The 12,752-nt window shown below is 37.2% G+C and overlaps 1 protein-coding gene across 1 annotated transcript in view; it reads left to right on the top strand.

The window, feature by feature from the left end:
• The first annotated feature begins 68 nt into the window (after positions 1–68).
• itpr1b (inositol 1,4,5-trisphosphate receptor, type 1b) overlaps positions 69–12,752 on the top strand; it is a 157,794-nt gene continuing 145,110 nt past the window's right edge. Inside the window, exons 1-2 of the mRNA XM_016482756.1 lie at positions 69–313; positions 3,031–3,144. Coding sequence (XP_016338242.1) covers positions 3,053–3,144 — 92 coding nt within the window. The 5' untranslated portion in view covers positions 69–313; positions 3,031–3,052. The remainder of the gene's footprint in view (positions 314–3,030; positions 3,145–12,752) is intronic.

Here is a 12,752-nt window from a genome sequence, read left to right as displayed (position 1 = left end):
CTCTCTCTCTCTCTCTCTCTCTCTCTCTCTCTCTCTCTGTTTATTGGTTGTGTATAGATTCAGAACTCCATTACCCATCATCTCTCACTCATGATGCGCGTTCAGTTAGGGGGTGGAGCTTCAGGGCTCATGTGGAGGTGGTGAGAAAGCGGACAAGTTGCGGACAAAATCCAACTGGCAACTAGACGCCGCGATTTTCAATTGGGGGACATTCGCATATCATGGAATTATACGAGGAATCCCGGCCGGAGCAGTTGTGTCGCTGACCACATCGCCAGTGTTTTATTCCCGACACGGTCTCCTTCTGAAGAAGGTAAAGTTCGGCTGAAGTCTTGCTGCGAAAGGAGACCTCAGCGTCAGGCAGTGGATAACGTTATGTGACCGAAGCATCCATCAGTGAGAGCAGAACGGAAGTTTGACAGCGTGTTACAGTGTATCAATGAAGGCGTTCGGTGTACTGATTGATGTTGTCGCGGTAGCAATGTAACAATTTTAGAATGTTTCCACGTAACCGTGTCAAGTGCTGCTGGAGGAGGCAGGTGGACCGCAGACATCCTCGAGACAGTGGATACAGTCTCTTAAAATATATTATTCTGCCGTCGTGTTCACAGTATTAGTGTTTATAGTGTCTTTCTGGATTGAAGCGGTTCGTTTAGTAAAAGCTGCACTGCTAGGTTCGAGGCTGTTTATTATCATCACCTGTCGAAGTAAGGTTTTCTGTTTGATCTCAGTGTCAAGATTGATGTCTCAGCTGTAGCCTATATGTCTGTGTAAAACTATTTTTCCATACATAGAGACTGTAGTTTGAATAATCAGACAAGTCCCGCCTCCACATTTAAATAACCACACAGTAAAAAGAAGCGATTCGAGTCAGTGTTTCAGGGACAGCCCACATACATCTGTCATTCCAGCTACACATCCACTGTTTGTTTTTACAGGCCACATACTGTGTAACTTTTTAATGTGGAAGTTTTAAAAGATTTTCAAGATTCCCAAATACCATGCTTTACAGTTGACAGGAAAACGACATCTCCTCAAGTACTATGTAAGGCAGAAACAGCTGGAGCAAATCGATTTGGCCAGTTGCACTGCGTTTCGCCTAACTTGTTTTTAGAGCAAGAATTATTGTATAAACTTGAGAATGGGTTAGTTTTGATTAGCTGTCCATCATACAATTATTCAGCATGTTTACTAGGCCATTATAAATATGTGGTATTTGAAAATATGTATATATTTAGACTTATAGTGAGTTTATGGTTGAGATGTTTGTCAGTTTGAAAAATATGGAGAATTGTTTTAAGGTGTTCCTGTGATTTGCAGCTCATTTAGCCAATTATTGTCATAGTAGGCATGTAATTCATTATTATTGTTCCTGCACAGATGTCATTGCAGACTCCGAGTACCTATCAACTTTATTTCAGTCACTAACTAAGGTTTAATGTACAATCAGGCAGTCATTATCACAAAACACACTCCAACAGGGTTTTTATAGCTTATTTTATCTTATCAAGTACAAAAATAAAATAAATGAATATGAAATATCGTTCAGAGTATTATTTTGTTCCTTGTAGAGATGCAGAAGAACCAAACATGAATTCAGAAACATTTGACCGCTTAATGTCATGACTGACCAATCAGAATTTCAGAAAACTGTGTGGTAAAATAAAGTAAACATGTACATTATACACTTGGGTAATATTTGAATTTCAAACAGAGCATGAGTGCATGATGTGGCTTATCAATGGAGATATCACAGGTACAGCATGTTTACTGTTCAAATAATAATTAGTCTTTAGTCTTTGTAATCAGACAAAGAAAACAAAGTTCCATTCTTTTGCCAATAGTGCATAAACTGTCAGTTAAGATAAAGGCAGATATTATTTCAACACTGTCAACACTGTATTTGTTTGTATTACTCTGATATATAGGCCTATATTGAGCATCTGTGCAGCCTGCCCTGTTCCTTATTGATGTTCTCTGGTCTTGTCTGTCATTGATTGAACTGTAGGCTTCATCTCCAGCTGAATGTAGCATTAACTATTTGGCATTGGATTTAGCATTGGATTAGTTGCAAATGAATACATAAAGGATCTGAGTGCATATTTGTTCATTTGATCTATTGCTTGTGCTAAACGATCTATTAGCCTAAACATAAAGTGATACATATTGCTAATATTTTCAATGCCCCCGCAAAATCTCCACTTAAATGAGAACAAAACGGATGTTGTTGTTTTTGGCCCTCTTAGCTCTTTGCTAGATATCGGATCGATTTCAAGGCCCTATTAATAATTTTTAAAATTTTAAATGGTCTCGTGCCCTCTTATTTGTCAGATCTTGTTGCTCTACATAAGCCAGTAAAACAATTTGATATCTGCTGATAAACTATTGCTCCAGGTACTGCACTTTTATATCTTGGCTTTTGAGTCTGATTTAGGATAGACCTAAATATAATTTTTTTAAATGATTTTCTGCTAGAAAATAATAATATTGAGTTTTTTTTCATAATTTTCAATCAATACTAACAGATGCTTTGTTATACAGTATTTGATGCTTTATTTCTTATAGCATATTTCAGTCTTATAATCAGTGCCTCATTAGAATGTATAATATATAACTTAGCAACAATACATAGAAAACCAAATCTTTAAGTTTGCATTGCATAAAACATATTTTCAACAAACGGCATTAAATTTTAGCCTTTTAGAAAGGTACAGAAAGTACATTGCAAAGAATCAACAAAATGTGCACATAATTAAGTGTCTTTTCAGCACATAGCACAGCTGTATTTTCTAGTGCTTTTCTCATTATCCACCCATACAGCGGAAGGACCTTGAATTCCTTTCAAAAACTAGGCCATCTCAAAATGGCAAATTCTCATTTTCTCGAATGCATCCCCATGGTCCTCACGCCATTATTGTCTCGCTATCTCCATGTCTGATGATAACCTATGTCTAAATAAGATGAATAAAGGACATATTGGTATTATGCTGATTTTATTGCACCTTAATCTGTTTGTTATCTCTTCCACAGGCACAACGAAAAGTGGAGCCAAATGTCCGACAAAATGTCCAGTTTCCTCCACATCGGGGACATCTGCTCCCTGTATGCGGAGGGATCCACCAGTGGATTTATCAGCACTTTAGGGTAAGACAACCATCCTCATGTCGTCACTCAGTGTGTTGATATCAGCATTTTAAATAAGAGGAACTTGATGAAAAAACAGGAGTGCAAGAGGAAGAAAGTGAATGCACAACACTCAGAAATGAGAAGTAACGGAGAAGAGAAATGTTTTCCCACGAGTTTCACAATTTGAGTTGAATTACTGAAATAAATGAACTTTTCCACGACATTCTAATTTGAGATGCACCTGTAGGTGGTTACTCTCAAGTCCAAGGCAAAAGTCTGTGTTCTGGGTCTTAAAGGTCAGATCGCTTAGATTTTGTCTCAGAGTTGGCTAAGATTTGACTGGTCTCAATACAAATATGGGAAAATATGAGAAGTGTTTTCTCCTGTAACAGAAAAATATGTATGGAGGAGACTAGGTTCATTTCATTGGTTGTTGATTGAATTTTGAGATGTGGGCACTGCACTTACCAAAGTGGAGGCAGATGAGACTGCAGAGACGGGTTTAAAGGGTTAGTTCACCCAAAAATGAAACTTCTGTCATTAATTACTCACCCTCGTGTTGTTCGAAACCCGTAAGACCTTCGTTCATCTTCGGAACACAATTTACGATATTTTTATGAAATCTGAGGGCTCTCTGACCCTCCCATAGACAGCAAGGTAACTACTTTGTTTTCTTGGCGTAAAAAAGTATTCTCTTAGCTTCGTAACTTTACAGTTGAACCACTGATGTCACACGGACATTGAGCAATAGAATTGTCACAGTGTTCACTAATCTTTGTTAGCATCAGTCCAAAAACTTCAACTGTTTAGTGTAAGTTCATGTTAGTTCAGGTCTATTAAACATTAACAGACACAGCTTTTGATTTTAATAAAGTAATAGTACATTTTGAAATTAATATTAAGTGTTTTTTATTGTTGGTTCATGTTAACTAATGAGGTAACTAAAAACTAATGTTAACAAATAGAAACTTTTACCAATAAAATGTTACCAATTGCACATATGCATAAATAATTCATTCACAATAAGATGAATAACATGCACTTAGAAAATAGATTATACGAATACATGTGATGAGCTTGAACATGAGCGAAATCTCATGGTTTTTTAATTAAATGAAATTAAAGTTTTGCCCCCGAAATTTTGGTAAATGTGACCGCACCTTTGTATGGTTGAATTTTATGTCAACTTTGAAAGTTAAATCTAACTTATTTCGCTATGCTAATTATCAGAAATCTGCAGTCAAAAAAGTCAGTTGTCAGTACTTTAGTGATGTCTGAAGCACAGCTCATACAGAAGTCACTTTCAAACCAAGCAGCTTTCTGTTGGTTAGCACAGTGAATTCATGGGACAGACTTGAACATGAGTGAAATCTGCACTGGAAATTTTTTCGCCCTTTAGTGAAACACTGTTCGTGCAGATTCTTATTGAAATGACTGGATTTCGCCTGTGAAATGTGACCTCACCTTTATATAGTCAATTTTATGTCAACTCTAACAGTTAAGTCAGAATTATTTTGACATGCAAGGAGGGGTCACATTACAGATTGCACAGATACTTATTGAAATGACTGGATTTCGCCAGCAAAATTTCACTAAATGTTTATGCATTTTAATATTTCTATATAGCATTATATTTCCCCACTGCTAACGACCTGTGACCCATTTTTGCCTTGCAAAACTTCACGGAAATGAAGCCAAGTCTCAACGCTGCCCTCCTCACGTCCTTCCCCTGGAAATGAGATTGTGCCATCTTCGCATAATCACACCCTGCCACCTCCTGGCAATCAGCCACCTTTGCCAGCCTGCGTGATGTGACCACACACAAATACACACACACATGGCTGCCCCACGTCACCCATCCATGGCAACAAAAGCAAGCTTGTGGCTTTGAAGAATAGAACATTGACAGATCTCATTTGTCAAGATGCCGCTGTGCAGTTGTTGTGCATTGTAATCACTTTCTCTGCCCTGCTACTGTGTGCATATAATCATGAGCCATGGCTATATTTAGCTTCACTGGCATACGTAGTGTGTAGTGTTTGTCTCGGTGCCACTGAGCACGGATGGGATAATGAGCCACCTGGCCTACAGCTAGGCACAGGGAACCAGAAAGGACACAACGCTGGTGTGATGAGAACTGACAGTCCTGGTGCACGTGTACGCGTCAGTCAGGTGCAAACGGAACAAAAGACCAAAGTCACCTGTACATTAGTGACTGGAGAGTGTGAAATTCACATGCTAGCTATGCAATGGATGAAAACAGGATGCAAATTACATACGGACTTGTTGCTGGTTCATTTGAATACCTTTGACTAGGGCTGCTCGATTATGACAAAAATCATAATAACGATTATTTTGGTCAATATTGTAATCACGATTATTTAAAACGATTATTATTGTGCCATATGACCAAAATATTAGTTATAATTTATAATATTAGTTAAAAAACAACAAAAAAGGTCCTCAAAATTATTGAAAATAATTAAACTGTAATAAAAAAGCAAAGGAATACAATGCCAGTAATAAAAAAGCAAAAGAATACAATAGAATAAAAAATATACAAATAAAACAAACTGTGCTTTAAATTTTTTTTTTTAAGTAGTTAACGGCCTACTAGAGAAATTGAATAGCCTAATGTAAAATAAAACAGCATTGTCTTCACTGTAAGAATGAAACTTCTTTTGTTTCTTATTAAAGCTACAAAAGTCCTTCAGTTCAGTCAAGAGCAGTGAGTGATTTTGAATGTGTCTTTTGTTGTTTGATTAATATTAAGCACACATTCGGCAGCAGAAATATTAGCCTGTGTTGTCACTTCAGAGCTGCACAGATCCAATATACTGTTCCACACGTATTTTCATTCTCAACTGTTTACATTCACTTAAGATGTATAACTGACGAGGGTTTTTGTGAATAATCACCAAGCGTCGCATTTTAATTTTTTTTGCGTGTATTTGTCCATTTATGTACGCATCTTAAGCTAAAAGTTCACTTTACTTGTCATTGTTCTGTTCCGTGTCGAAGTGTGTGCACAGTGACCGTTTACGCACTAAAAGATGACTTTGTCCGTGTTGTGTTCCATCTCTGAGCGCATCCACAGTAATCTTCCCGAGGAAGCGCAAGTTCTTTCACGCTTTTAAAAAACGTCTATCGTCTAATCAACGTCTAATCAACTTAAATAAATCAAGCACGTCCCGTTTTGCAAAAGTCTCGTTACATGATTTTACTGATTATGGAGGAACGGGGCGGAATGGGGCGCAATAATCGTTTTATCTGGATTACTGTATTTTCATAATCGTTGGAGGCCGAAATCGAAATTGAAACTGAATTTTGGTTAATTGCACAGCCCTACCTTTGACAATATAAAGTGTTTTAAAGTCTCTGAATACGTTTAGACTACTTATACTGAAATTATGTACTATCATACAATATTTTCGTGCGTTAAAACTCTAGTAAGTTACCTAGACTGCATGTTTGTTTTCATAGGCCAATTGTATCTAAAATGGACAAAAATTCTGTGTAAGTTCAATTTAGATGTTCGAATACACCTGTGATAATCACAATTCTGTGTAGCTTCCATTCATTACCATTCAAAATGTTTAAAATGTTTTTGACAGAAATCTCTTATGTTCACCAAGGCTGCATTTATTTGATAAAAATACAGTTAAAACAATACAATTCTGAAATATTACAAATTAAAATAACAGTTTTATATTTGAATATATTTTAAAATGTAATTTATCCCTGTGGGGCAAAGCTGAATTTTCAGCAGCCATTACTGTAGTCTTCAGTGTCACAGTGATCCTTCAGAAATCATTCTAATATGCTGATTTGTTGCTTTAGAAACATGTAATGCAATGAAACATGCAATTTAGAAGCATGTAATGCTATGATTACCAGAAAATGCAGTGATAGTTTGAATTTGTATTTTTAAATGCACTCATGATGCTCAAAAATGCTGTGTAGGTTCAATTCCAATTACTGTAGTAATATATAGAACTTTTGTATATATACATTTTTAAAATAAAAAATAAAAAATATAACAATTATTTATATATATATATATATATATATATATATCATGGACACATTCATTTCACTTTTCTGAAACCTTAAAGCTATAAATCTATTGATATTGCTTATGAAATAGTTTTGATTTCCAGCACTGGAAATGGCACATACATACATACACACACACACACACACACACACACACATATGTGTGTATATTGCTTTCTGACAACACCATATCTCTCTTTTCTGTCATTTATGTATAACTTGAGAGAAATTGATGACCAAAACATTAATGATTGATAGCCAGAAAATACAGTGGAGATCAAAATAACCAAGGCATTTCAACAAAAACATTTATTTTGTGGAAAACATTGTGATCAAAATTAGAGAACAGTTACCACTGTAGCACGAATGAAGATTACAACTAAAATTTTGGAGGGTTATAGCTGTCAACAATTAGTAGGAATTGTAGAGACCCCTCACACTGTGCTGGTGTGATCTTGGTCCATTCTTCTTTCAGTCTCTTCCACAGTTCTGTGACTATAGTGGGTTTCTTAGCCATAACTTTGTTGCCAAGGATTTCCCAGAAATTTTCAGTTGGGTTTAGATCAGGACTCTGGGCCAGCCATTTCATTATTTCAGTGTTCTTAGCTTCAAGCAACTGCTTTACCCGTTTTGCAGTGTGACAGGAGTATTGTCTTGCATGAAAATTGCAGGCTGATTGGGAGATGCTTGCAGGGAAGGCATGTTGCTAAAGGAGGTTCTGATAAACATTTGCATTCACCTGCCATGTACCTGTATAAGAGGCCCAAATCCTGCTGCACAAAACATCCCCCAAACCATGACACTTCCTCCACCTCCACCTTTCACTGACTTCTTTACGCACTCGTGGTTCAGTCTTTCCCCAGTTTGACACCAAACATAATATTTCCCATTTGACCCGAATAAATTAAACTTGCTCTCATCACTAAAGTGAACTTTGGATGAGTTCTTCTCTTTCCACACAACATGCTTCTCAGCAAACGGGAGTCTAGCCTTTTGATTCTTTCTGCTGATGAGAGGCGTGGTCACTGCAGAGTGCACTTTCAGTCCGACTTCTCTTAAACGTGCTGAGACAGATTCATACCCTTTTTATCGCTGAACTGGCAAGCAATTCCAGCTGCAGTGTTGAACCGATTCCCCATTGAGAGTCTCCGCATTATCCTGCCTTCTCTTGCATTGGTTTTTCCTAGACGACCAGCCTATTTGGGGGACTTGAATGAATTAGTGTCATTGTAAAGCTGCAACATTCTAGAAATCACAGATTTAGAATGAAGCTTAATTTATCCCTGTGGTGCAAAGCTGAATTTTCAGCAGCCATTACTGTAGTCTTCAGTGTCACAGTGATCCTTCAGAAATCATTCTAATATGCTGATTTGTTGCTTTAGAAACATGTAATGCAATGAAACATGCAATTTAGAAGCATGTAATGCTATGATTACCAGAAAATGCAGTGATAGTTTGAATTTGTATTTTTAAATGCACTCATGATGCTTCCAGCTGCAGTGTTGAACCGATTCCCCATTGAGAGTCTCCGCATTATCCTGCCTTCTCTTGCATTGGTTTTTCCTAGACGACCAGCCTATTTGGGGGACTTGAATGAATTAGTGTCATTGTAAAGCTGCAACATTCTAGAAATCACAGATTTAGAATGAAGCTTCTCTTGCAATGGCTGAAAGGGTCATCCATTTGGCCTTCATCTGGACCGCTTCCTGTTGTAGGGTTTCAGTAACCTTAGAGCAATCATCTTGCAATCTCAGTGAAAATTAGAGGAATGCTGTCAGTTAAATATTATATTGTTTATAATTATTATATTGTATATAATTATATTGTCATATAATTAAGGAAATTTGCACTAGGTGCCAGATTAACACCAATAACTTGTAGGTATCTGTAAGTGTTCTCTAATTTTTATCAGAGTTCTTTTTCAAATATCTCAAAAAGATTTTTATACTGTGCTTCAGAATACAATTAATTTATGAAATATGCTTAAAAAACTGCCCTTCTACTCCTGATAGGATAACTTCAAATAGGACTAAGCAGTGACCTTGAAATTTAGGAAATTTAAGGTTGTTCTATCATTTTGATCTCCACTGTATATGTCAGCTGCGGTTCCGTTCATATACCCACTGACTCGCTTCGGTTATAGAATGTGTTTGTCACTGTTTTTCATAACTAAACAGAAGTGTATTTAACTGCTGTGTGAAATAAGAATTAGATTGGCAGTGACTCTTGTGGCTCTATTGTGGCTCTTAAGAGCTATAGAGAAGGTACGATGAGAGGCAAATTTTGGTGTCATTACAATACCACTGAATGGATTTGATCAGTATAAATTGACATTTGCTCATAATGAGCATACAAGATAACACCGTGGCTCATACATTGATGCAGATAAACCTTTCAGGAAACACAAAGCCCTCTTGACTTGCAAATTGTTTCTCTTTCTGTACGATAATACTGTAATACTTCACATGTACACTCTAAAAATGGCTGGGTTAAAAATAACCCAATTGGCAACCCAGCGCTGGGTAAATATTGGACCGAACACATGCTGGGTTAAAGTAACCCAGCAGGCTGGGTTGTTGAGAAAACCCAAGATATAGTGATTTGGTAAATTTTACCATTTATGTGTTTGCATTGATGTGTTGCTGGGTTATTCTTGCTGGGTTGTTCTCATAATTTTGCCTATGCTTAACAAGACAATCATGGATTAATAAATAATGAAGAATACAGGTTATTTAGACTGTTAAAATTATTTTCAATGCCAACTGACATTCACAAATGTGTTAATTTGTACCAATGACAAACGACATGCAATTTTCTTTTTTTATTATTTAATTTTTTTCCAGCAAATGCAAAAATCACAGAAATACAGTTGCAATAAATAAGAAAATTACTTCTGAATGCCATGTGTCCGTTTAACTGTTTAACTATTACATTTTGACATGTTTAACTATTTAAATACACATTGACATTGTCAGTGACATTGACAATTAAAATTTAAAAAGACGGAGCATGCAAAATCATTTAAAGATGTCCTAAAATTTATATAAAGTATATAAAGACTCCTAGGTAGATGCGCACTGCTTAGAGTAGTTAAAGGTATAGTTCACCCAAAAATGAAAATTCTGTCGTTAATTACTCACCCTCATGTCGTTACAAACCCGTAAGACCTTCGTTCATCTTCGGAACACAAGTTAAGATATTTTCGATGAAATCCGAGAGCTTTCAGACCAGGGTGAGTAATTAATGACAGAATTTTCATTTTTGGTGAACTATCGTCAAACACTTAGAAAGCTTTGAAGCAAAGATCTACAGCTGAGAGCAGTGTGCTCTGCTATAGAGCCTGTCTATGGAAGGATATTCCAGACAATTTTCAAAAGGAATTGCAAATTATATTTTCAATTGTGTTTTCCACATGTGACAAATTGTGACATAATCCAAACACAATTGCAAATCTTGCATTACTGTTTGCGTTTTCACAAATGCACAGTGACTGCCAAATTTCAAATGGAAAAGCAAAGTCCATTTGCAACTGTATGTTCCATGTATTATGAGTAATGAGCCTGTCATATTTAAAAAATACAGCGTCAAAGCAGCTTTACAGTATTAAATAGGAAAATAGTGTGTAATAATGCAAAAGGACAACAGTAAACATTCAGTTCTCTTCTGGCCAGATGAAACCAGCAGTTCAATTCCAGGCTGCAGCAAAGTCAGATTGTGCAGAGGACTCATCTGGTTCCCATGGTCTTGTGCCAATGACCGTCGAGGTGACGTGGTCTTCACTGGGGATCAGTCTTTGGGGCTCATCTAGTTGTCCTGGTCTCCGCTGACATTCAGAGCTGTAGAGGTCATCTCTAGGTGCTGATCCACCATCTGGGCTGGATACGTACTGGATCCGGGTGACTGCAGTGACCATCTGATCTGGATACAGACTGGATCCAGGTGGCTACGGTGACCTCGGAACAAGAACGAAACAGACTAATGTTAGCGTAGATGCATCATAAGAACAAGTACATCGGGTGTTATTAATTACCACGTCTGCTTTTTCACTGTGTCACACATGTAACCTGCCAAAACTCAAATGGAATCGCAATTACTTTAGCATTTGAATTTCCAATGCCTCACATGGAAACCTGTCAATCCGTGTCAGGGGTGGGACCATACTATGGGGCGTGTTTGTGTTGGGAGGTGATGTCACTCACAGACGATTGTGCCAAATGCTTGGTAAATGGAGGTAAAGGCACTGCTAAAGGCAGCTGCCACAAAATCTGCCACAACTAAAGGCAGCTGCCACTCCGAGAGATGCGTGTGAAAGAACAGACAGTGCAACCCAGGTCTCCCTATATTCTTGGCACCTTACACAATAAATAATTCTATCGTTTTTACCCCAAATGCAGCGAATATCCCCTGCTAACAGTGGGAGCCACAACGGTACCCACTATTGGTCAATATTCACCATTAACCAAATGCTTTTCACCTGCCTCAAGAAGAGAGGAATAAAATATAGGGTAAGATGCAAATAAGAGTAGAGTTGTTTTGCCGACGTGCATCAATCAGAGTGCAAACAGTGAGAGATTTGGGGTAAAAACGACAAAATTATTTATGAATTATTTTATTTGGCACAATCATCTGTGAGTGACGTCAACTCCCAATACAAACACGCCCCATAGTATAGTCCCACCCCTGACACGGATTGACAGGTTTCCGTGTAAGGCAGCGGAAATTCAAATGCTAAAGGAATTGTGGTTCCATTTGAGTTTTGGCATATTACATGCATGACGCAGAGAGACTGAAAAAGCAGAAGTGGTCATTAATATTGCTATTTAAATACGTCAGGTTCATTACTTGTAAGACATGGGAAATACAGTTGCAGTTGCTTTTCCAATTGAAAAGTCACTGTGAGTTCACAAAAGCGAAAACGCAAACCGTAATGCAAGATTTTCAGTTGCGTTTGGACTATGTCACAATTTATGCATCCACATGTGGAAAAATGCAATTGAAAATACAATTTGCAATTCCTTTTGAAAATTGTCCAGAATATCCTTACCTGTCCATTGATTATGATCAATGCCTTGGAGATCTGCTGGCAATTTCAAATCGCCATGACAAATGGATGGGGTTTTGTGGACTCTGCCTGGTTAAGGAATTCCACCATGTTTGTTCCAACTTATAAAATAAAGTAAACAAAATACAGATTGTTTTAATAGCAATGATTCAGTTCAATTAACTGTGTGGTTAAATTCACCTATGAGTATCTCTACAGAAGCATACTGATTGGCTGAAAGGTGTGCTTTCAAACTGTGTAATCAATAGGATGTTCCAGTCAGTATAATCACAGTTTTATATTAATATGCTGGCTATATCGAAACACGCATGCACAGTCACTGGCACGCAGATATGGGAGATCACACTGCATACACACACACAGAAATTTATATGACAAGTCACACAGGTACTGGGTTACTCCGCAGCTTTAAAATAGTCCATATATAAACACTTTTATATAGGTGTACCAAAGCGATTCAGGACAAGTCAAAAACACGATTTGGAAAATGGGTATATGATGTATTCAC

This window comes from Sinocyclocheilus anshuiensis, unplaced genomic scaffold (assembly GCF_001515605.1).
Source record: "Sinocyclocheilus anshuiensis isolate Anshui unplaced genomic scaffold, SAMN03320099.WGS_v1.1 scaffold465, whole genome shotgun sequence".
Taxonomy (NCBI): domain Eukaryota; kingdom Metazoa; phylum Chordata; class Actinopteri; order Cypriniformes; family Cyprinidae; genus Sinocyclocheilus; species Sinocyclocheilus anshuiensis.
The sequence above is the reverse complement of the archived record's forward strand: the minus strand, read 5'-3'. Positions and strand labels throughout refer to the sequence as shown.